The sequence below is a fragment of the Hyalella azteca genome, unplaced genomic scaffold, assembly GCF_000764305.2.
Source record: "Hyalella azteca isolate HAZT.00-mixed unplaced genomic scaffold, Hazt_2.0.2 contig13490, whole genome shotgun sequence".
NCBI lineage: Eukaryota > Metazoa > Arthropoda > Malacostraca > Amphipoda > Hyalellidae > Hyalella > Hyalella azteca.
This window is the reverse complement of record NW_025943411.1, coordinates 1-24,065: the sequence shown is the minus strand read 5'-3', so window position 1 is coordinate 24,065 and position 24,065 is coordinate 1. Positions and strand designations below refer to the sequence as shown.

At 36.6% G+C, this 24,065-nt stretch overlaps 2 protein-coding genes across 2 annotated transcripts in view; one reads left to right on the top strand and one right to left on the bottom strand.

Moving 5' to 3' along the window:
• The window catches only part of LOC108667590 (1-phosphatidylinositol 4,5-bisphosphate phosphodiesterase delta-1), a 39,431-nt gene extending 25,469 nt beyond the window's left edge, over positions 1-13,962 (top strand). Inside the window, exons 15-23 of the mRNA XM_047883699.1 lie at positions 242-333; positions 2,154-2,210; positions 4,513-4,596; positions 6,556-6,649; positions 7,473-7,652; positions 8,264-8,405; positions 8,559-8,713; positions 10,505-10,654; positions 11,438-13,962. Coding sequence (XP_047739655.1) covers positions 242-333; positions 2,154-2,210; positions 4,513-4,596; positions 6,556-6,649; positions 7,473-7,652; positions 8,264-8,405; positions 8,559-8,713; positions 10,505-10,654; positions 11,438-11,526 — 1,043 coding nt within the window. The 3' untranslated portion in view covers positions 11,527-13,962. The remainder of the gene's footprint in view (positions 1-241; positions 334-2,153; positions 2,211-4,512; positions 4,597-6,555; positions 6,650-7,472; positions 7,653-8,263; positions 8,406-8,558; positions 8,714-10,504; positions 10,655-11,437) is intronic.
• A 686-nt stretch (positions 13,963-14,648) lies between these two features.
• Positions 14,649-23,501, bottom strand: LOC108667589 (ubiquitin carboxyl-terminal hydrolase calypso-like). Its single transcript, XM_018154632.2, is given in 14 exon segments — positions 14,649-14,813; positions 15,448-15,575; positions 15,907-16,028; positions 16,300-16,419; positions 16,888-16,918; positions 17,243-17,295; positions 17,473-17,564; positions 18,117-18,291; positions 19,549-19,643; positions 19,645-19,721; positions 20,744-20,869; positions 21,351-21,450; positions 22,021-22,135; positions 23,127-23,501. Coding segments are annotated over 14 exon segments (1,425 nt in total). The 5' UTR covers positions 23,185-23,501; the 3' UTR covers positions 14,649-14,680.
• Between the last annotated feature and the right edge of the window lie 564 nt (positions 23,502-24,065).

The following is a 24,065-nucleotide window of genomic DNA, read 5'->3' as shown; positions in this document are numbered from 1 at the left end:
AATATAATCAGTTATTGTCAACAGGGACGGAAATATAATCGGTTATTGTCAACAGGGACGGAAATATAATCAGTTATTGTCAACAGGGACGGAAATATAATCAGTTATTGTCAACAGGGACGGAAATATAATCAGTTATTGTCAACAGGGACGGAAATATAATCAGTTATTGTCAACAGGGACAGAAATATAATCGGTTATTGCCAACAGGGACGGAAATATAATCGGTTATTATCAACAGGGACGGAAATAGAGGACGACGATGAGGCAGACGATGATCAGGACGCCATAGACTACATCGACGCTGAGGACGGCGCTGCGGTCTCCAGGGCGGTGAGTGACTCGTAGCGTTCTTCTAAAGCCTTAACTCTTTGTTGATTATGAGGCATTTGAGTACTGATTGTATTGATCACGGTCAATGATCAATCGACGCGTAATTATCCTTTGTCTACTGACAGTAACTTTAGTTACCTGGCCTTTGAATAAGAACTGCATTTAACATGTTTAATTATCCAGTAGGCAAACGGCAACAGTTTTCTACAGAGAGTAAGTTTAGTTACTAGGCCTTGGTATAGTTATTTGATTTACCACGGTAAATGAATCGGAAAGACAAGTGTTAATTCTGCCAACATGTAGAAACAGATTCCATACTCCCGGTGTAGTTAAGGGTTCCATTTTTCCGTTAACCGGTTGGTTGACTTTATAACAATGCATGCATGACCGATTATTCCTGCAAGGTAGTGACATTAATTGCCTTTTTATTTTGGCTTGTAGTTGTTCGAAATAGTTAATATAGTATTTTAATTAATTAATTAAATTAATTCTTAAAATTTATGTGTTTTAATCAATTAATCAAAACTACATTTGCTCCATGTAATTTGTAATTTTATTCACTTGGATTGATAACCGCAAACTGAATAATAAACCAAACCGAAACCGTTAATAAACCGAATAAACGAAACCTGGTTTCTGATTGAACAACTTGATTTTAAATTTGAATGATTTTCAAATTCTTTTAATTGCCGTGTGATGATTGAAAGATGATGTGATCTACAAGTGGCTACGTGTGCTCCATCAAACATATGTACAGTAGATACTAACGTACGCATGCATGTCGTCTACAAGTATACGCGAACATTACCGCTGCCTCTCGTAGGTACATTGAAAAGTTTGATTCTACATTTTTTCATTCGTGATCCTCTTCAAGACTAACATATATATGTACTAGATTTATATAATTTTTTATTAACTCTTCATTTTTTATTAACTCATATAAAATTTGTCTGATATAACTGGTCTTTTCGATACTTCTCAATATTACTTATCTAAATCTGCCTCTCCGTTGTTGTCAAGATTTCGTTGCCCGCATGAACTGAACCTTAGCGCTGCCTCTACGGCGACCGAACGAGTCTCATTGTTCTGCGATGTTTGCTGATGAATTTAGTTTACTTGTACAAAGCTATTAGGTATTATTTTGCCTTTTAAACAATCACTAAATTTGTATGATGACTCAACGAGTTCTGTTTGTTTTCATTCGTTTAACCTCCAATTGCTGATATCGATTGCAATCCTTTGTCTTCCCACAAATTGCTTCATTTCTTAAACAATTCCTTGAGGCAGTGAATTTTTTCAGTTCATATTACCTTAACTTTATTTTGCTATCACCTTATCGATGCTTCAATGCACAATAAATATTTGTTTGCTGACCTTATTTAACTTCACTTCAATCATTATTTAATTATGGAGGATATTCCTACATTTATCTTTTGTTAATTTCGCGATTCCCTTCAAGTTTAATATGTGACGATAACTCTATTTAGTTTACAGGATGACATTGACGCATATTCCTTCTTAATTATAAACTACAATAGATGAAAGCTTTAATATGGGTCTACCTATGGAATATAAGTTAATGAAGCGGCAGTAATTCAGTTCTCAGAAGATGGCGATAAGGACGCTATTGCCGGACTGTTTTCATGCTCCCTGATTTGTCACTCGAATTGCATTTTCTTAGCTAAGTTTTCGCCTGATAAAAATATCACTTTTCTTCTGGGATAGAGTCACCGTAAACCTTAGGATGTTTCTTCTCTGCCGTTATTTCCTACTTTTCTATACTGTACATGCACTCTTTTTTTCTACGGCTTCTTCTTCAGTCCATCCGGAAAAAGAGCCACACAAGCTTGAGGCGCAAGTCTAGCTCTTGGAGGAAGGTAAAGACAAGCGCAATCACTCTTAGAAAAAAACGGTGAAAAAACGGTCCCACTGGCGTTCCAGTGGCCGGTCGTCACGTGAAAATAAACTGTTTCGCCGTTTTTATCAGATGTTTTACGGATTTCTAATGTTAAATTAGAATAAAAACGGTGACACGGTTTTTCTTTTCACGTGCCGACCGGCCACTGAAACGCCGGTAATACCGTTAACGGTAATTTTTCTAACAGCGCAGATCCTTCCTCCCGACCTGCCATTTACTAACTTTTCAATTTTATCCCCACTAATATAACTGGTGATGCGACGATGACCACGAGTGTTTTGAAGAGACATTTCTCCAGCATGCGCAGTGTTCATGCACAGGATTTGAACTTGTGAATGCGTAAATGAACAGAATTGTCAGCTGGTTTATGGTAGCTGCGTGGACAACGCAGATTAAATTGGAAATGATTCAGGTTGATTAGTTAACATATATTTGAGAATATATTTGTGTTTTTAATGCAGATCATAATAGTAAATCACAACGGCAGGCACGTTGTGTAAGTGTATGCATCGAGACTAATTCTGAGTCATCGGGCAACGAAATTAGTTTCCTAAAGTCACAATTGTTAAAAGTCTTAGATAAAATACTTTAAGAATTTAGAGATTTTAAACTTCTTGGCGCAAGTGTGAAAACAAGTTCCAAGCTCGTACCTATTCGTAGATGAATGCCTACGAGGCTTATGTTTTTAAAAGTGTAGTAAATGTTGCTCTATTTAAATTTTCTCGTTTCGTTGACCGGATGAATTCCGCGTTTTACGAATTTCAGTTCATGTTCCTGGATTGTAGGAGGCTGCGCTTTGGATGTTGTCACCTAATCATTTGTCACTTCCCGGCATTTTGTAGCTGAGCGCTGCCTCTCACACTGTCTTTTGTGTGAGATCTAATAAAATAATAATTACTGTCAACATTTGTACTAACTGGCGCATCATTTTTCTCTAAAACGCGTTTTAAAATGTAATTTTAGGTTTTGTTGCCGTGCGACAATCCAACGGCGTACAAGTTTGTAGCTTGATCACGGCCATTAATGGTTTCCATACTGACAACACAAACACTGTTTTCTATCTTTTTTTTCTCTTATTCTCTATCTTATTTTTCTCCCTTCTCTTATATTTCTCTTACTTTTTCTCTTCTATCTCTCTTATTTTTCTCTTTCTATCTCATTTTTTCTCTTACCTCAGAATATGGCTGGTATGAAGGCAAGACTCTTGCCATGTTCTCTCTCGCATAACGCGTGTGTAGCAGTGATTATAATCACTGCTATAATTATAAAGAATATAAAGAATCATATAAATTATATAAAGAATGATTATTCTTGTTGACTTGCAGATTGATTTCTTGAAATCTTCCTTGACGTGTCTGGCCTCNCCATTGATGGCTTCCATGCTGACAACACATACACCGTTTTCTATCTCATTTTTCTCTTACCTCAGAATATGGCTGGTATGAAGGCAAGACTCTTGCCATGTTCTCTCTCGCATAACGCGTGTGTAGCAGTGACTATTTTTGTTGACTTGCAGATTGATTTCTTGAAATCTTCCTTGACGTGTCTGGCCTCGAACGACGAATTAAAGGTCGTAACGAAGGCCTCTATCCTAATTTAATTAATCTCTTTTCGGTGGCAACTCTGCTTCTATGCCTAATATTGTGGAGTGTCCCAGAGAACATCCTCAGAAATTTGTTTTTAAATTTGAAATTCAGCCGTTAACAATTTTGCAATTTTTTCTTCAAGATTCTCTTTCCTTTGACATTTCTGCAGTAAAAACTGAATCCTATTCAAAAAATCTTAAATCCTACTCTCAATTGACAAATTTGTTATTTCTTAATACGAGAATTGAGGGTACGACCTTGAGTCGGAGATGAAAGAAAGTTCTCTGGCTAGAAAATTCGCAATTTTTTAACTTAATCGAAAATTCTTTTGGGTCACTTTTATTGCACGAGCATCGTTCGCTCTTTTGGATGCTAACAGTTGCTTGTATTGCACTAACTCCTTGTAAACGCAGGCGAAATGTTCATATTGCTTGCACTAATTCCTTTGTAAATCATACGATTTGTTTATACTTCTAGCACTTCTAGCACATTCGTGAGCTCGTAAAGTTTCAGCCCCACGCTCCTTTAGTCCTGATATGCCTTGAGTTGCGCCTTAAGTCTTGAGTCTGTAAAGTTAATTTATCATTATTGGCAAGCATTTATGGCGAGAAGATTGTATTCTTTTCAAGAAAATAAAATATCAGTTACCAGGTGTTTACTAAAATATCTGTACAGGGCGACAACGGCTCGATTTCGGAACCTAAGCCTTCATCAGAACGTGTATCCCGGAAGTTGTCGAGTCGCAAAGTCTCCTCGAAAGTAATCTTTGTTTTTGTGTGTGGGGCATTGTATTTGAGTGTAACTTTTAGTTACGACGGGTTAAATTTTGTTGCCTCTTCCATCACTTTAATATTCGTAAATTTTGTTCCACTTTAAATAGGAAACTTCAATTCATTGCGAACCATATTCCGAACCATTAAGTTTAAATTTTATTGCTGTAGTACCTCTACAAACGACGGTTTTTTATGAAAGTAAAGATAAATATTCTCACTTCTAAGACAATTAAATTATATTTAATGAGGTGCAACTATAAATGAATTATAAAATATATTCTTATCTATCATTATTAAAAGAAGGTTGTTCTGTATTTTAACTTGATCCTCGGAATATTTTTACGGAAGTTTGACTGCCAGCCATAATGTATCGGATTATGCGTTTTTGGAGGGTTTTTATATATATTTCATTGCTGTGGAATTTCTAAAAATTATATATTCATGTAAAACATCGGTGCTTCCGTTTGAGCATAAGCCGTTCATTGTTCGTTCATGCAATGTTGTTTGTTTTTGTTGGTTATGCATCATCTATAACTTAAGCTCTTGCAGACATGCAGCATTCATCATACATGTTACCAACTATGAATGATCTTGCTTCTTGTGAATGTCCGTGTTCTTAAAAGCTATTCCATAAAATTTAGAATTCGTTCATTTTATTTGTTATGCTTTCACTTCACGCTTTGCAGAAAACCCTAAGTTATTCCATCGTGTGATAAAGCTATTTAAAAAAATCATTTCTGGCCAAGAATATCAAAGCGAATAAAATTAATGAAATATTTACAATAAATTTTGGTAAAATTATCTTGGAAATTTCTTTGCATTCCAATAGTCTGTTAATTTTCTATTTACGTAAAACATCGATATCAACATTTCCGATTGCTACTGAATAACTTCAACATCCCTGGCTTGCTTTGAACTAAAATTTGTGGGGCTCATTGCTTTTTTTTTTAAATTGAGCAATTGCTCATTGTGGGCCACAAATGAGCAATTGCTCATTTGTGGGGTCAATTGCTCATTGAATGGAATGGAGCAATTGGAATGGTGGGTGTGGGAGGCCTTTAAAAAAAAAAAAAATTGCTCATTGCTTCTCTTTTTCGACTATCTTACACTAAGAAAATAAACGACATGGGTAAACGTGTGCAATCTGCACCTAATATTTGTTTCTTGGCAGAAATTATTTTCATGTGGCTATATTTAAAACAGTTTTATTGTGTTGAATTATCGAGTGTTTTCTTGCTTGCTTTTTACGTGTTGTTATGTATTTATATGCAATGGTTATCATATTTAACCAAACATAACTTTACCAAACGAATCTTTTTAGACATGCGTTCTGAATTAATTCTGATACAGCTGAAGAAATCGAATTAATGTTCAACAAAATCGTAACATGTACTTATCATATTAATTAAATACCACGTATCGACAAGTTGATGCACTGATCTCGAAGCCTTTTATATAAATAATAAATACTAAGTCGTTTTTGTGTTGAAGTTGAATTATTTTATGGTGCTTGTATAGTGTGATTATTGAGCAAAACGATGTTTAATATCTAGTCATGACAGAGATGTAGAAAATTAAGCAAACATTTACTATAATTAAGATTTACAGAAAAATTAGCGTGCTCCAAATTGAAGTTTTTTCAGGGACTATTTAACATTTAAATCTCAATTAGAAAAAGAAACTGAACTTATTTGCAGCGGCAAGTTGTATTTATTGTGTATATTCTATTCGTGTAGTTATTTCACTACATTTATATCACATTTTTTAAAAGTACAGACGAATTTGCTTATTGTTTCTGCGAATCTAGCATTACGAATTATAATTTATTATTTTTAATAAATTATAATTCTTTTATCATATATTACGAATTATTTATTTTATTTTATTTATATATTACGAATTATTTTGTATACGAATTTACGCTTTTTTTGCTGCTGCGACACAGAAGCAACACAAGCCGATGGCGCCGGAGCTCGCTGAAGTCGTGAACGTCTGTGAAAGCAAGAAGTTCACATCCTTTGCTACATCGTTCGCCAGTGGTCAGTATTAACTATTATCGTATATTATATTATACAATACTAAACTATATTATTTTATATTTTATAGCTGTTTTCGTAATGGGTTAGCGGTAATTTTTTCTATCATTACGATTATTTGTGTACAGAAATAATTTATTTTTAGCATAGACGTCATCTGTTTTTATCCTCTCGTGTCTTTTTTAGCCACTTGTAACGTGCCCTCGAAGTTCGATCTGAACGAGACGCCACGACAATCTCTTCGTGGAACAATAATAATAATAATAATAATGATAATAATAATAATAATCACGCCATAGTTTTATCATGAACAAAATCAAATCTAAACAGATTTGAAAGCCATAACAATATAGCTGGAAATATCACATATTTGAGAATCTTTTCGACTTCTTTTTAAATGTGATGCATAAGTTACGATGATTCTTGTTGAAACTTCGTGAGGGAGCGTGAATTTTTGCGAGGGGAGTTTTGTGTTCCGTATAAGCTAACTTTGAAAGCCCATGCGTCGTGTCATTTATTATATGACAATTGCGCTTGGTACATCATAAAGTTGCAAGTTTTACGATGATTCTTGTTGAAACTTCGTGAGGGAGCGTGAATTTTTGCGAGGGGAGTTTTGTGTTCCGTACAAGCTAACTTTGAAAGCCCATGCGTCGTGTCATTTATTATATGACAATTGCGCTTGGTACATCATAAAGTTGCAAGTTTTTAGATGGCGTGTGTTAATCATCAAAGTTCATGTTAGTCATCTCAACATCAAGAAAGTTGAGATGCTTGTGGATTCAACGCCAAATCATTGCATTATTAAATAATTGTTAATCACCAGACAAGTGTGTGCACTTCCCATCACTGCGGGAGAACAAAGCTATGGACTTGTTCGAAACTTACCCCAATGAGTTCATAAAGTTCACGCAGCGGCAGATTGCTAAGATCTACCCTCTCGGAACCCGCACCGACTCTTCCAACCTGAAGACTTACCCCTTCTGGAGTGTTGGGGCACAAGTCGGTTAGTGAATTGTTCTTAAGCTTCTTATTCAACCTCTTCCAACCTGAAGACTTACCCCTTCTGGAGTGTTGGGGCACAAGTCGGTCAGTGAATTGTTCTTAAGCTTCATATTCAACGCTCAAAGTGAATCAATCTATCAAATAGATGAATATTTTTTCGTTTAAGTTTAAAGTAATGAATTATTTTTTATTTAGATTCTCTCTGAAATTTGTTCTACCGTGTTTTTTTTCCAGTACGTTGTATGCTCAGCTGCTTTTTTATTGCCTTTTTTTAATATTCAACATGCAAATTTGTTAGTGACTCAACTAAATAGAAACGCAATTTACAAACCCAGCTGTTTGAATATTGCAATAGCTTAAAATAAATCGGTCAATCTTTCCGGTTATTTACTACATCATTCATGCGTCAAGCCTGCAGTTATAGAAAATATTGGATCTGACTCATGAATTTTTTCCGACGTCGCATGGCAACTCAATCTAGAAGATTTATTTGGGATCTAAGAAAGTCGCACGAGTCTAAGAATGCGGAGGCTAGGGATTTCATTTCGGACTTCTGTTGTCGGAGTTTGAACGTGTGCCACAGCTTACCGTGATATGCGAACGTGTTTTCAGTGACGCTCAACATGCAGACGGACGACAAGCCGATGTTCTACAACGAGGCGCTGTTCCGTAGCAACGGAAACTGCGGATACGTTCTGAAGCCCGCCATACTCCGCGGTCTGCAGCCCTACGACCCCAACAACCTCGGTCCTAAGTAAATTCTTCCTAATTCTGTTTATATTTTTAATGAAAAATCCGAAATAAAAAGGTAACTAATACATCAACTGCGCTCAGTTCATGCAACAAAAATTAGCGGTAAAAATGCGCGTCAGAACTGCAGTAAAATTGACACATATTTGTCGCGCAGCACGATGAAGGTGCTGAGAGTGACGATCTTGAGCGGCCAGCATCTGCCGCCGGCAGAGAAGAAGGGAGACATCGCCGACCCCTACGTGCAGCTCAAAGCCCGAGGACATCCTGAGGATAAGCAGAAGCAGCGAACGAGCACCATCAAGAATAACGGTGTTACTCAATACTCAAGATTAGCTTGATTTAAGAACGGTATTGTCATTATTTGAACGTGATCGTCACAGGGTGGCCCAGTGGTTAAAGTTTAGAGTACCAGGATTGAAGCAGAGAGGCGCGGGTTCGATCCCAGCTCTGTGCGCCAGTTTCTGGTCAGAATCAGCGAGGAGGCCGGGCGGTTAAGCAAAGCAGAATTGTAGCAGTGAGTTGCGAGTTCGAGACTGCAAAATGCTGTGAATGTTCTGCGATGTTAAGAATCGGCGACGGGCCTACGGCCTACTAAGCGCTGAAACCGCTATTATTATTAATATTATTATACCTGGGTCATTATAACGGGATTATCATTATCATCAGCCAAGACCTCTACAATGTGAACCTCATGAATTGTCTTAACTTGGAAACCGGCTTTAATTAACGATGGTTATCACAGCAGTTGCGAACGCCATCTCAGCATAAACAAACTCGATGGTTTATTGAGATTTCAAAAACTTCGGGTTTTGGAAAAAATATATACGAATGGGGAATGAATGATGGAAAGTAATAATTAGTTCTAATATATTTAAATAACGAAGATTGAGCTTTATGACGAGTGCATCTTAATAGGGGTGTTACGTTACAGGGTTAAATTATCTTAGCATGGCTCCTGTTCATAATAATGATTTTAATGGGGTATATATATATATAATATATATACCCCAATAGACGTTTGATCTTATTATAATTATAGGGTACTATAATTAAGGTATTTTCTCCGAATGCATAAAACTGTGCAAATTAACTCTGAAAGCAAAAGCTTTAATACAACGAAACTGGCCACTACGTCATACTCCACCGTGTTATATAAATCGTTGGTTGAATACGAAACGTGACTGGTAATTAGGGAGGACTTCATACAGCGTGACTGGTTGTGACGGAAAATAACATGCCACGTGACTGGTAGTGACTTAGATTAACATACCAAGTGGAAGGTAGTTACGTTGCCAGACTGGAGGTCGGTATTGACAGATTGCCAGGTTCTTGATAAGCTTGGGGCACAATGGATGAGAGGGCAAGGCTTAATTCTCCCGAGGTAATGAGCTGCTGGCCATTGTATGAGATCCTCCAAAAATGGCTCGGAATAAAATGCCTCTCACATTCTCAGCGAAGAAAAGACGTGCGAAATACTGGCGCTCGGTGTCTGCAGCTCTGGCATTCGGGGACTTGAGTTCGGGGAAGAATGTTTGGGAAATGGAGGCATTTGTCTTTTAAATCAAACAAGTACGGATGAAATAGTACATCTAATATAGCATCATAATATAGCATCACCAGCTGCAATGAAGGTTTTGACTCGGACAATGGAATTGACGCTCTTTCCGCATTTTCTTTAAAATTTGGAAGTATCAATATATATATATTTATTTATTTTGGCAACTTGATTAAATTTAATTAAATTAAATTTTTATGTTTCTAATTTTTCATTTGCATAAACTGAATTTTAATTATAAAGAAAAATTTTGTGTAATGATTGCATTTATTGAATTCTTCAAGTGCGATTTAAACCTTCAATAGGCAAAATTTGCAAAAATTCATATAAATAAATATATTGTACAATACTTCTTACTTTCTTGAAATGGTTTCTGAAATTTTAATTTCTGGATATTCAATGCTTGCCCGCTAAAGGGTTAAAGAACGAAGATTGAGCTTTATGACGAGTGAATCTTAAAAGAAGTATTACGTTGCTGGGTTTAATTATCTTATCAGGGCTCCTGTTCATAATAATGACTTTAATGAGGTGGTGTCACGTTACAGGGTTTAACCCCGTGTGGGACCAGACGCTAGAGCTTCGCCTGAAGGTCGCCCCCATCGCGCTCATCTACTTCAGCGTGCGCGACGAAAGCTCCATGGCCCGCGACGCCGTGCTCGCCCTCGCCTGCATACCCTTCACTAGCCTCCAGACCGGTACCTAGTAGTGAACATTTGCTCAATGTGGTGAACATTTGCTCAGAATGTGTCAATGTGGTGAACATTTGCTCAGAATGTGGTGAACAGCCTCCAGACCGGTACCTAGTTGTGAACATTTCACCACATCAGAATGTGGTGAATATTTGCTCAGAATGTGGTGAACATTTGCTCAGAATGTGGTGAACATTTGCTTAGAATGTGATGAACATTTGCTCAGAATGTGGTGAACATTTGCTTAGAATGTGATGAACATTCACTAATGTGTTCATTTTTTGATGTGGTGTTCATGCCTTGAATTAGTGAACACTCACTGATGTAGAGTACATTCTCCGATTTATTCATTTATTGATGCGATGTACTACACGCATTGATTTGATGATCAATCGACGATGTGACGAACATTCACTAATGTGGTGTACATTTGCTGATGTTGGCTTTATAGGCTAATTTTAATATTTGCTTTAATTTCTTTGCCAAATTCAATCATAGTCGCGGTGGATCAAATTTACATGAATTTGAATTTGTTAACATGCGTCAGAGTGGGCTAGAATGAAATATTGGTTAATAAATTATTTATTTGATTTCATACGGTATTTTTAGTTTATATTGATAAAAACTTCCTTTCTTTCGATCAAATGTGCGAAAGAAATGGAAATGAAAAACGCCCATGTTTAAAATAGAAAGTGATAATTTCTTTCAAGTTTTCTTGAGTTTTCCTATACTGCTGCCAGCTTTGAATGATACAGATACTTGAGTCTTGATTTATTGTGTTTTGTTCAGGTTACCGACACGTTCACCTCACGGACATCACGGGCAAGTCCCTCGCACCGTCCGCCCTCTTCGTTAAAGTCGCCATCTCAGACTCCTGAAGATGATTAGTGAACGAACCAACGATGTAAGAGTCGGATAGTGATGCGAGTGCTGGGTAGTGATGTAAGTGTCGGGTAGTGATACGAGTGTCGGATAGTGATGCGAGTGCCGGGTAGTGATGTTAGTGTCGGGTTGTGGTGCGAGTGCTGGCTAGTGATGCGTGTGATGAAGTGTCGTGATTTAGGAGGCTAAGAATTCACACACTAGCGGAGGTCTTTCATTCTAGATAAGAGCTGGAGTTGAAGTAGGCAAACTGCTTCTCGCAGGTCAGCAAAAATACTGATGAAAGAGAGTTGAAATCGACGGTTAGATAATTGAAAATCTTGCTGTTGAGCGCCAGCTTCCGAAGCCATCAATATGTACTCTACCCAAATTAGTCCCATGTGTTTACTAAACCAAAGGATTATCTGTTGCTGAGGTAGCTAGCCTATCGTTTGCACATGAATAGGAAGCTAGATCATGTTCACAGTTTTGTCTTCTTTCACTTCCAACGAAGAATTGATAACCATCGAGTTGTTGGCTATGAAGTCAAAAACTGTTAATATCTTCGTTGTATTTGTTCATTTTTTAAAGGCTGGAGCTTTGAAAATTAGCTTTTAATTCACACTGATGATACGCTTGCTATTGTGCAGTTTGTATGTTGTCGCAGCCGCACAAGCAATACACCAATGAAAATACTCCGTGCAAATGCTTTGGTCCGTTCCTTCGTTTCATTAACTTAGCGTCATCTTTCAATTTATTTTATCATGAATATTAGTCGTATCAGCCATCTGTGTTACCGGTAGCTTGTTATTTCGCAATTTTCTATGGTTTCATCAATCACAACGGCTTGCACAGAATCTAAACGCACAATTGGATATGTATTTTGGATATGTTGGAATTGGATATGTTGAATTTGTTTTACAGCATGCCTCGATGTCTTGAATAATCATTGTTAATGTGCATTTCAATGGCACTGCACATGCTGGATAAAGTTTGCAATTTGATGTGCCGTAGATTGTTTTAAGAAGAAAAGAACTTTTAACTCCAAATTTGATATTAATGACTGTTTACCTAGTCCGGGCAAATGCGATGGAAACTACGATATCTGACATTTTTCCTAAAAATTTCCGTCGTTATGATGCTAGAAAAAGTCTTGAAATTTATTTGTTATGAATACTTGTATTATTTAAGCGATAAATGTGGTATTTTTATATAAAGGCATGGCTCATAACTTGATGAGAAGAGGTAATTTCTTATTTCTATGTAATTTTTAATCGATCAAAAATCAACATTTCCAGGCAGCGCATTTTTAAGATATTGACACAAATTTTGTTTTCGAATTATGATCGGAATGTTTAATCAGCTTTAGTCAATGGAACAATAATAATATTCGTTAACAATTGTTCTGGGCAATCAAGATAGAGCGTGATTGAGCATCTTAATGTTGAATGTAATCAATGTTCAGGATCGTCATGATACGATATAAATTAATATAACTGATTCTAAGCAAAATATACAATAATAATACTGTTCCATCATGGTTGCCTTGGTTTATAGGCTTCAATACGAGCTAATAAACTTATATTATAAGTAAATAGACTACGTAAGCGTCTTCCCGTTTCAACGGTGCAGCTGTGACTGATAATAATGTGGTTGGTAAAAGCAAAGAGTTTCATATTTATGGCTATTCACCTCTTTACTGCTCACCACGCCTGTTAAGCTTTATAGTATCTACGAATTAGGCCGAAAAAGCCGTAAATATTGGTAATTTTTTTCTGTTGCTGCATGAATACCTAAGCCCTTTTCAAATTTTGTTTACCTAATACTTTCGGGACAACTAAATAATTTAAAGCGGATACAAAAAGGTTGTGCAAGTAATTAGGTACTAATATAACGGTAGTAAATGAAAATAAATTAGAAAAGTAACAATGCACCGGTACTGGTATACAGGATGCAAACTATACGCTTTTGACACGCAGTCTCCCCCGGTATTACGTAGACTGATGTATGAACATTGTAAGCCAACGTGTGCTGTGTGTAACTTGTGTTGGTGAGAGCAACAAAAAGCGATTTGTTAAAAAATGGGAAATCTTGTTGATTTTATGAAGAGATTTATAATAAGCTTTGCGTTACTACAAGCGATATGCATAAAGCTAGAATAAATACCGAATGAATTGTAATCGATATTTTACACTACTACTACTATTAATAATAAGAGGTTGGAATAATCTTATTGTTTTAGCGCTTAAATAATAGAAACGCACAATGCGATGTGTAGCTTAAGCTTAGTTTACTCACGCTGCTTTAGGATGATGAAGCCTTAACTGCCTTAAGCTTTAGCGATGACTTTGTGGGTCAGCTGAAACTATAGTAGATTCATCTCAGCTGAACCCACTTATTGCAACAATATTTTAATTTTATTTTCCGTTGTGTTGAATTACACACATAAATTAATTTTAATAAATAAGAGATTGTTTCACTGGTTTTTAACCTACTCTAGATAAAGCATAAATATGAATTTAATTGAGAACAGAGCGCCGGTCGCCTGCGTTCGAACGAAACTTCACGACAGTCACGTGGTTGCCGGTCTCTCCTGCAACTAACAATGAAAATTTATTTCGAGAAACCATATATTGACATGTACACCATAAGAGTGATATACACGAATAATGGTAAGAAAAAACTGTTGAAAATATATACATTTTCAATTAAATATGAATAGATGGAATGCCGATACGATATCCGCAGCTTGCTTTGTCAAGCCGTGCACAGATAGTGACAACCATGAACTCGCGGACCTGAGGAACGTCAGGAATTTCGGTTAAAAAAAGCATGTATGTGACCATCTGGTTACTTATGTACAGTCGTTAAGGGAGTGGCAGTTTGTTCTTGTTGCAGTCGTCACACGCTTACTTTATGCGCAAAATTGTGAAATTCAATAAAAAATATATATACCTATATATTCAACGCTGACTTACGGAAAAAGTGGACAAGGGTATCAAACAAGGTTGACGCTGTGACTGCAAAGCTAATTGTGACATGGCAGCTACAAAGTGAGAGGTAATCCTATACTAATCAATCAATCGTTCAGCATTAGTAAAAATGTTTGGCACAGTTCAAACCAATATATAGATATAGCTGAGTTAATGCGAAGGAACAGCCGTCAGGTGTTCATCTTTTGCGCTTAGGTTTTGCTTTCTTCTTGCGGCCGCGCTTCTTGCAACTGCCGGTGGCGGTCGACACTGCGCCTGCTGTTGACGAGGTGCCTTTGCAGCTGCTGCTCGATGCCGACTTAGCAACGCCCCTGCGACATACCGACAAATATTTACTGAGGTGACGATAAAATTATGGCAGAAAAAGAACTGAATGATTGCTCAACGGACAGACTAAAGGTAAACGCTATTTAAGACAAAAAGTTATGCAGTAGTAAAAATTGTTCGATTTAAATGTCTCAGTCATATGATGGTTCAGCAAAATCATCAAGTTCATCTACTCGTGCTTCGACCCTACGGATATCTTAATTCACTTAAGCGTTTGAAAACACGTTGCATATTGTTATACGAAAAGGACACTGTGGAAAACACAATACATTTAATTCGTCCCAGCCAGTGAGAGAGAACAAACAATAATTTTTCTGACTCTTTTACGCTCTTCAGTACACACTTCGCAAAAAAAATTCTCAAGAAATGCAGAGAAAATCTTTGCATGACCTTTTGTCCTGAGGATACACAAGTTGCTTGGTTTTGAGGGCTNAATAAATAGTATAGCATAGTCTATTATATTATATTTTATTAATAGCAAAACCGGTAGTATTATAGTAATATGCGTTATCATACAATATACATTATACAACCTTTGAAAAAAAGTCATTCACCATCATCTGAAGTCATGAATTCACTAATAGACTATTTATCAAAAGTAAGTATTTCACCACGGACTTGTGAGCAGCGAGGGTGAGCAGACGCTCGCTGTGCAGGGTAATCTTGTCAGGCACGACGGCCATGAGGCTGAAGCGAATGTCGTGGTAAGGCTCTCCGTTAGCGCGCCCGCCCAGCCTGGCACCTGTCTCTTATACACATCTAGATGTGTATAAGAGATATCGTTAGACCAGTGGTCGAAGAATCATCAGACCAGCGATCTGAGGACCGCTAAAAGTTGTGGCCATAAGACAATTGATTGATAATCATTAATATTGCCCTCCTAAGAATGAATCGTCAGAAATTTTGCTGCAATTCAGAAACTGATACACAGGATTTGAATCAAGAGTTGTGTATGGTACGCGATTACCATACACAACACACACGTTTGTCACGGAGTCAAATGATTGAAAATGTATTTTAATAGAACACATAAATTTTTAGATCATGCAGGTCATTATGGCCAATAAAACCTCGCACCTTGTATCGGACGCGCTTCTCCTGCTCGTCCTTGAGCAGCATTTCACTGTTGTCCGACTCAACGTCGATGATGGCGATGAGCTCCGACAAGAGCGACATACAGCGACCGTCCAAAACGTTATCTGCGGTAATGCACAAACAATTTTGTCAATCGTTTTGTCCAAACTTACGAAATAGGCTTTGTTCTGGAGAGTTAATAAACTGTGCGGACTAGATATGAATAAATCAATTTAAATTTTGAAGAGCCCATAGAACTCTCTCAAAATGATCTGATTACAAACAAATGTTATGAAATCCGTCAAAATATTTTATCGTGTAACATATTTTACAACTATCACGTGACCTAGAATCTGGCTGTAGCCTACCAACAAGTTTGGTGGGAGTTGGTCTTACCTGTGACATTGTTAATGAAGTCCAAGTCGAGGCAATGGTCCAGGGTTGGGTGAGCCGAGTTCAGGACAGGAGGCAGGATGATTTTCTTATCGCAACCCTTATCTTTGCCTTCTTTTACATCTGAACACAATAAATGAAAGTCAGTACTTGATTTGGGAAATTCTCTCACGCTTTTTATGAAGTTCTTTCGACTGTAGTCAGCATAACTCATTATCATTTGTACTGATAGGTGTAGGATGATAGCTGATTACAAGAGGAATTGTTTTTCTCCTAAAATATTAGTTGGATCATTTATTGGCATTCCCTTTTTGGTCAAATAAAGTGACATAGCTAGCAACTTCCCTCCCAAAAAAGCGGTAAAAGCAGCATATAACAGAATAATTTTAAGGAGAATCCGAGGGAATCAAAAGAACATTATCAAGTAGACACTAAAATCCGAAGTCATTGATGCTCTTGTCAAGGTAATTTGCATGTCTTTACTTTGCGAAAGAGTAAGAAAAGTACATAAGAACTAGGGCAGCTCGACTTCAAGAGAAATTAGTGACCCTAGAAGTTGATTATATATTCTTACAATACGCGAGAACTTACCTTCAGCTGCGTCATTTGAATTTTTGTCCATCTGAAAGGAAATATTGACCAAATTAATAATCAAAGACGACATAATTCTTATCACAAAATTTGAGGAAACACTTGCATTTCATATGATAACAAACTGTATCTCCAATAATATATTTTCACAGCTTTTGCTGCGCAAGGGCAAGCAAATTCAAAATGAATTCCAATTCAACCCAGTTCTTTTACTGAAACTAAGTTCAACTTAAAAATATAATAATTGACCAAGTTGTAGATCATATGATTAGATTAGTAATATAAACAAAATGGTACATCTGAAGAGTGATCTGAAAGACGAACCAAACGCAACAGAGTGGATAAATCAACTCACCTGCCCTGAGTGCTCCATGTCGTCAGAATTGGACACAATTCCATGAGCAGCATCTGCAGTAAGACCAAAGCTAGAGACAATAGCAAACATGCGGGAGAAAAATAGTGCTCATACAAGATAACATTTAAGCATGGATGAATGGAAGCCAATAATCATCTGGGCAGAAATCAGATCACTGGAAGCGTAAATATTTTTTCACGAACTACCATGACTGAATTTAGTTTACTTGCCACATTCTTCCAGAGTCTCCCCCTCCTTTATGTTCAAGTAGTGAGCGCAGTTCTCCTCGACGTATCTCTTGAAGGCGTCCATTAGTTTTTGTCTGAGGAAGTAACAACAATTGTTAAACTTTACTAGGGTAATCATTAACGATTCAAATAGAGAATAACTGCAATTTATAGCAGATGTTACTGGATATATATGAATATCATACATGTAAATGAAATTCTTGTACCATTGAAATACATAGTACAGGCAATGAAAAACTGTAGGAAGAGATGATACGATTAGAGCTGACTTCATTGAAATGTAGGGTAATTCTATTCGAGGGATCAGACGATATTCTATAGTACTGAAGAATGGAAGCCAATACATTACCTGAAAATGTTTCGTAAATATTCATTAAAAGTCATTCACTATAAACTCAGCATCATGAGTGTTATTTTAATACCTTACATTATACTATAATTAATAAATAGTATAGCATAGTCTATTATATTATATTTTATTAATAGCAAAACCGGTAGTATTATAGTAATATGCGTTATCATACAATATACATTATACAACCTTTGAAAAAAAGTCATTCACCATCATCTGAAGTCATGAATTCACTAATAGACTATTTATCAAAAGTAAGTATTTCACCACGGACTTGTGAGCAGCGAGGGTGAGCAGACGCTCGCTGTGCAGGGTAATCTTGTCAGGCACGACGGCCATGAGGCTGAAGCGAATGTCGTGGTAAGGCTCTCCGTTAGCGCGCCCGCCCAGCCTGGCGCTGATGACGCGCCTGAACTGCTCCGTCCAGTCCTCGCCTTCTTGCCACGGACCTGGGGCCATACTTTCAAAATTCGTTAAGTGAACGTAAGTACTTACGCTCTATCTTCTTGTCTATGATTGGTGGATTTTGCTTGAAAGACCGTCTATGATTGGCTGATGAACTTACGATCTCATAACTTTTTTTGAAAGTATAGGAGCTGAGAACGGTCCTTCGAGTCAAGTTGGACAAGGATATATGATCCTTTGTGGACTGCCATGTGCAACCTAATTAACAATAATAAGCTGTTAGTGTTCTGTCAAGTTCAAACTGCCAACAACACTCCGTGAGTTAACTGTGAAGTTCAAGCTGAGAACACTAACAACCCGTCACTAACTAGTTGATTTGCTGATTTACAGCTCGCCAAAAAATAAACCAGAAAAAATCACGAGAGTAGAGAAAATGTTTAAATATTAGCTTCGAAATCAATGAATTCAGTAGATTTTCTTAAAAAGAAACTAATCTCTGAGCATAGAAGAAATTTAAAAAATTGCCAGGATTACTTCATAAAAATGGAAGACAACATTTAACTCCAAGTGAAAAGCATGTAAATCACACGTAAGAAGCACGGCACCAACTATAGAGTTCATGTCTCAATTAAAAGCCGCAAGTCACGCTGTGATCAATGGCGATGAAATAAAACATTCAATTTTTTGTGAGGAACACTTGATGAAGAATGACAAGGAAAAATTAGCGTGAAGAAAAATCACACTTATAACTAATATATCGAAAAACACCACGTCACGTCATGATCAATGACGATGGAAGAAAACATTTAATTTTAGTCAAGTACATGTGCAGAAACACGACACCGCATATATCAGTGCATCAAAAGACACCATGTCACATCATGATCAATGACGATGGTAGAAAACATTTAATTTTAGTCAAGCACATGTGCAGAAACACGACACCGCATATATCAGTGCTTCAAAAGACACCATGTCACACCATGATCAATGGCAATGGAAGAAAAAATGTAATTGTAGTCAAGTACATGTGCAGAAACAAGACACCGCATATATCAGTGCATCAAAAAACACCATGTCACATCATGACTCCATGAGCAATGACGATGGAAGAAAACATCGAATTTTAGTCAAATACATGCGCAGAAACACGACACTGCATATATCAGTGCTTCAAAAGACACCATGTCACACCATGATCAATGACCATGGAAGAAAAATTAAATTTTAGTCAAGTACATGTGCAGAAACACTACCTACACCGCAAACATATCAGTGCATCAAAAGACACCATGTCACACCATGATCAATGGGGTAAGGCTTGAGTCCATCGAGCTCCATAAGAGACCCGCCAATGGGCACATAAGACACGAAGTGGAAGGTCTCGTTGGTCGGGAGGACGACGTCTGGCCTGTGGTGCTGCGTGGGCGTTGTGAGCGTTCGCCAACTCGGGGGTGTTGCCTATTGCCCAGCCCTGGATGAAGTTCATTTATATTTTTAAATCAGATGCAGATTGTATACGCCACTTTCTCAATGTGATAACAAATTTCTGATAATATTTTGCACGAATTTACTGTGTATGTGTATGCTTCAATCCTTTTTCACAAAATATATATAGGTTAAATTTTTTAAAATTGGTATAATTTAACCTAAGTAGATATTGATTTCATATAAAATTAAAAATTTAGATGTTATCAGATTTCAACTGATAGTTGAATAGGCGTTCCATGCTGAACGTAGGTTGGCATGGTAATATATATTAAAAGGTACAATTAATAAAGTATTAACTGGATTCAGGATGACGAGATTCATCACGGGTAGGATAACCAGTTGCGGGATAACGGAATTCAGGATTGCGATATTTTCAATTTGCAGGAAATTCTGGGGTAAGCTGCTATTTATGAATATAATGAAAAACATAAAATGCTGTGACACTAGCACAGAATTCAACTATCAAGTGACTCTTGATTGAAAAACAAAACTCACAATATTAACCCTACAGCGGTCCCGTGCAAAAATCGTCCAAATGAGTATAGCCTCTACAGTCGGTTTTGATACTGAGGAAATTCGTAGGGCGACCACTGTAAGGTTAAGATTATGAGAAAAATCTGCAACAGGCTAAAAATTGGTAAAAAAGTTAAATAGATGCCCACGGAATGTGTATCATTAGTTGTTATAGTAATAACAATCAAAATATGACTTCAAGATAATTGTTGTATGTATGCATATAATTGAAAGTGGTGTCCTCAGTACTAGTTCTTCTCAGTAAGACAATTTGCTGGCATGTGGCAAGTTCAATCTCACATTTTTCTAGTTTTTCATCACAGTCAACAGCTTTCTGTCTCATCACTTCATTTATTGTCACTGATCTTATAATAGCTAAAACACTGGTATACATTTATTCAAAATATAAGTAACGCCTCAAGTAAATTTGATTAAACTGCCGAATCACTCATTTATATTCCAGAAACGTGGTTTGATATTCTAATAACTAACTTTGTTCTCAGGTGTCATGGCAACTGTGTGGGCCTTGAGCCGATCCAGTGTAGCACCCAAGTCCAGGTGAGGACAGTTCAGCAACACTGACACCAACGAGTGCGTGGCACAGCTGTTTGGTACCATCTGTTACAAGAAAATATGACTTATTACACAAATAATTCAGTGTTGTTTGAGATTATATGTGAAAAGCTAGACTTACCATACAGATCAACCATGTAGGTTAACTTGACAAATTGATCTATAGTTACACGGGAGTGTAGTGCGCCACTACGGTAGTAAATTGCACACCCTAGTTGCCAACAACACTTCAGCAGAAGCGCAGATGAAATAAAATGGTATTCAGGATACCAAGGTTACTGATGGCTGAAATGAGGGCAGCACTTGAATACATTTTGTAGATAATCATGACAATAAAAGCGTATCTGATACAGATGTCTAAATGTATCAACTATCAAGTTGAATTGCATGGTTGGTTATTGTGACTAAACTATCAATAGCAAAAATCAGCAATACCGTATTTCCAACCAGAATATTAAAATGAAAGTAATTATCATTCTTAAAACAATGAACATCAATTATTACAGGGCTCAAAAAACAAACATACTTGTTGAGCAAAAAACATGTTGTTGACTATATTTTCATCAGTTACATAGTTGTCAGTATTTTCCACTATTTTCCTCCTAGATCTTCTTTCTTCAATCCACCTGCAATGGATAAAAGACTTAAAATTTGAAGCTATTCCATAGAATAGAATAGAAAAATTATGAATTATAAATTTGTGAGGCCTGAGAAGCCATTATAAAGTAGGTAATCATAATGAACACAACTAGTAAAAAGATTCAAATAAATCTGATTTTATTTTTCATGCTCCCATACAATCATACAATAGAGCCTTACACAAAAAAAAGAACATTAGGCCATGTTAGATGAAGTGAACATGTGAACAACATCACCATGAGTCATGGTGATGTTGTTCATTGATGATGGGTGATGTTGTTCATGGTGATGTTGTTCAAAGATGCATTTGACTCAAATGTCATGGCATGACATTTGAGTCAAATGCATTTTAGGAAAGGTATGACTTTCTCATAATGGAACACAGAACATTAGAAGAAAATTATCATTTAAATGAAGGTTTTTTTAAATTCGCCTCTTGAACATAAATTCATTGTCAACAAAATAACAGCTACACTTATTTCAATGTCAGCTTCCAATCTACAATTGTTCAGATTAAAACAAAATCATTCAAGGTATATGAAGTGGATTAAACTTACTTGAAAAGGAAAATGAATCCTAGAACTTTTCCTTCAAAGCCTTTCTGCAAATCATAAACCTCTTCAACTTGGACCCCACGAACACCCATGTCCTCAAGTAGCAGAGTGAAGAGACCTGAAATGATGAGAAAATTAACACTTTCATAATGATGTTAATGTTGGTAAAACATTCTTAGCTAGACATATCAACAATATACATACTGTAACAATGAATTCTATGGTAAATTAACCTCTGGTTAACCGTAACATGTTATTGACCACAAAATGCATCAAAATAAAGATTGACACTAAAAGTTACAATATATATGCATAGTATGTATGCCAATTGAAACTTATAGCTGGAAGTTGTAGTCAAAAACATTGGCCTAGGTATTGACAGAGGCAATCAGTTGATGATTTAGTGATAAATAAAATGAATTGTGCTGGTCAGCTTACTCAGCTAGACACTTCAAATCAAAGTATTCAAGACATAATCAAAGTATTCAAGACATAATCTAGACATCAAAGTATTCAAGACATAATATATACATATATAAACCCCACAATCTAACCTCAATCTGATGTATTTGAACCTCATAAAAAATATCTCATCAATATTAAAACCAATAAATTTGTATTATAACTCAAGGACTATTTATTACGTATATTCTGAAATCTGATCCAAAGCACTAAGCTTATTTTGACCAAACTCTAATGTATAAACATAAATAATATATTCAATATAATTACAGTGATTGCCATTTTTCCGTATATTATACTCAAAGGGCCTCAGTGCAGGATGGGTGCCTTAGCTATAATATTGTGATAACCAAAGAGTTGAGCTTCTGTAGTGAAGTTGCATGGCCACTACTATATGGCCATCACTACTATATATAATTATACACTACTATATACTTTGTAATATTATCAGCCATACCTTGGTGTCAAGATAGTGAAATGGATGAACATTGGACGTCAATACCTCATCATTTATCAAAATTTAAAATTTCTGGCCTTCTACCACTCTTCATTATCTAGACCAATATATCATATCAGTTAATAAATAATTTGAACAATAAGAAATGAAGAAAAATAAATTTTAGTGATTGAAAAGTGAAAACTCTTACCTGGGTCACTTTCCAATTCCAACCAGCCATCTGTTAAATTATTTATATCCACAGGCATGTTAAAACCTTGTAGTTCAAAAATATTCTAGAATAAAAATCTTTCATAGAAACCAAAAATGCTCTGGAGTCTGGTCACACAATGAAACATGCATTGACAGTTAGTCCAGTATAGTGTCATAAACATTGTGCATGGCAGTGCCCTAATATAAAGTTTATAAAGTTGGCATTGCGTTATTTGTGTAACCAAGACTAGGTTCTTGGCCAAAAATTGTTGAGGATTTTAGGATTTGTTGCCAGACCTAACATAGCCTTCTGAAATTGTTTCAAAAATGAAAAAAGATTTACAGAAAAAAAATGCTTAATCGTGTACCAACTACCAAGTTAATTTAGACCTGCTAGATTTCATAGCTAGTTAAATTAGGTATACCTATGATATTAGAGCTGCAATATTTCAGAAAAAATTATGACTTTTCCAGCTCTGCAATACAATAGGCACATCATCACATCACATGAACATGATGGACTGGCTGAGGACCCTGAGGTGAGGTCCTAACTCCTTAGATAGACATAACTTGGAAACTTGCTAGTTATTTTTTTGTGTGTGAATTGCCAGAGCCTCTGAACTGCTGAAGATTAGTCTTATGCAGCCTCAAGGCAGTGTTGTGAGCTATAGTTGCCACTTGCCAGTTTCTCTGAGTTGGCACTTAAGCACTTTCAGGGAGGGGGGGGGGACAAAGGGCATTTTAGGGCAAAGACCAGTCATAGTCATTGTGTCTCCTCAGACTCTCAGCTTTGGGTGAATAGCCTGATGTAGTTTCCAAGCACAAGGCTGCGTGCCTTATGGCTGTGGCGTTGCACCGATGTGGCATATAACTCAGGGAGTCAGGGTAAATGCACAGTAAAGGTAAGGCCCGTAAGGGTAACTTTCAGGAATAATAC